This window comes from Alligator sinensis, unplaced genomic scaffold (assembly GCF_000455745.1).
Source record: "Alligator sinensis unplaced genomic scaffold, ASM45574v1 scaffold628_2, whole genome shotgun sequence".
Taxonomy (NCBI): Eukaryota; Metazoa; Chordata; order Crocodylia; family Alligatoridae; genus Alligator; species Alligator sinensis.
The window spans coordinates 2,139,583-2,140,206 of NW_005841833.1; the positions used below are offsets into that span (position 1 = coordinate 2,139,583).

Sequence of the window (624 nt, forward strand, 5' to 3'; positions counted from 1 at the left end):
AGAGCGTCTGCTTATTTATTTATTTTTCAACGAAGACGTATGAAACCGGAAAGGGGATTTATCATTTAGTCTGTCGTTGCCGCACGACTTGAAGCAGCGCGGCTGCCTCGATCCTCCCAATTCCCGCTTCGTATTTTCGCGTGCGCTTTGGTCTGGGTGTTATTTTCGGGGGGTTTTTTTTACCTGAGATGACACAGCGGGGGGAAGCGATGGATTCATAAGCGTGCAGCAGTCAGGTTCCCGCCAGGTACTCGCGTATTTCGGGAACGGTAGTCATTCGCTCAGGGTCGGGCGTCACGCGATGGACGGGGGTCTTCGCGGACATCGCTGGAAACCAAGATAGGTAACAAATTACTCGCAAGCGGGAGGCACGGGGCACCCGTCGGTCACGTCCCCTTTTCGTCCCGTCCCACGCCATCCCTCGCCCTCCCTTTCGACCCCTGCGGGGGGGGCTACAACTCCCAGTGAGAAAACCTCAGCTAAAGAGAGGCGGGCGGGCGGGCGCGCAGGCTGGACACAGCACATCGCCATCACAACGGAACCGTATCGAGTGAGCGAGACGCGGCAGCGAGCGGGGAAGGCTAAGGGGTGCTCGTTACAACATCACGGCTCCACTTCCGGAGC

The 624-nt window shown here is 58.0% G+C and overlaps 1 protein-coding gene across 4 annotated transcripts in view; it reads right to left on the minus strand.

Moving 5' to 3' along the window:
* CCDC62 (coiled-coil domain containing 62) overlaps window positions 1–618 on the minus strand; it is a 17,776-nt gene extending 17,158 nt beyond the window's left edge. For 3 of the 4 annotated variants that reach the window (XM_025198400.1, XM_006015138.1, XM_025198397.1), the window contains exons 1-2: window positions 475–618; window positions 184–327 (exon numbers count right to left, since the gene is read on the minus strand). In XM_025198400.1, coding sequence (XP_025054185.1) covers window positions 184–219 — 36 coding nt within the window. In that variant the 5' untranslated portion in view covers window positions 220–327; window positions 475–618. Of the gene's footprint in view, window positions 1–183; window positions 328–474 lie in introns of those variants that run through there. The other variant, XM_025198412.1, reaches the window with a different exon arrangement.
* Between the last annotated feature and the right edge of the window lie 6 nt (window positions 619–624).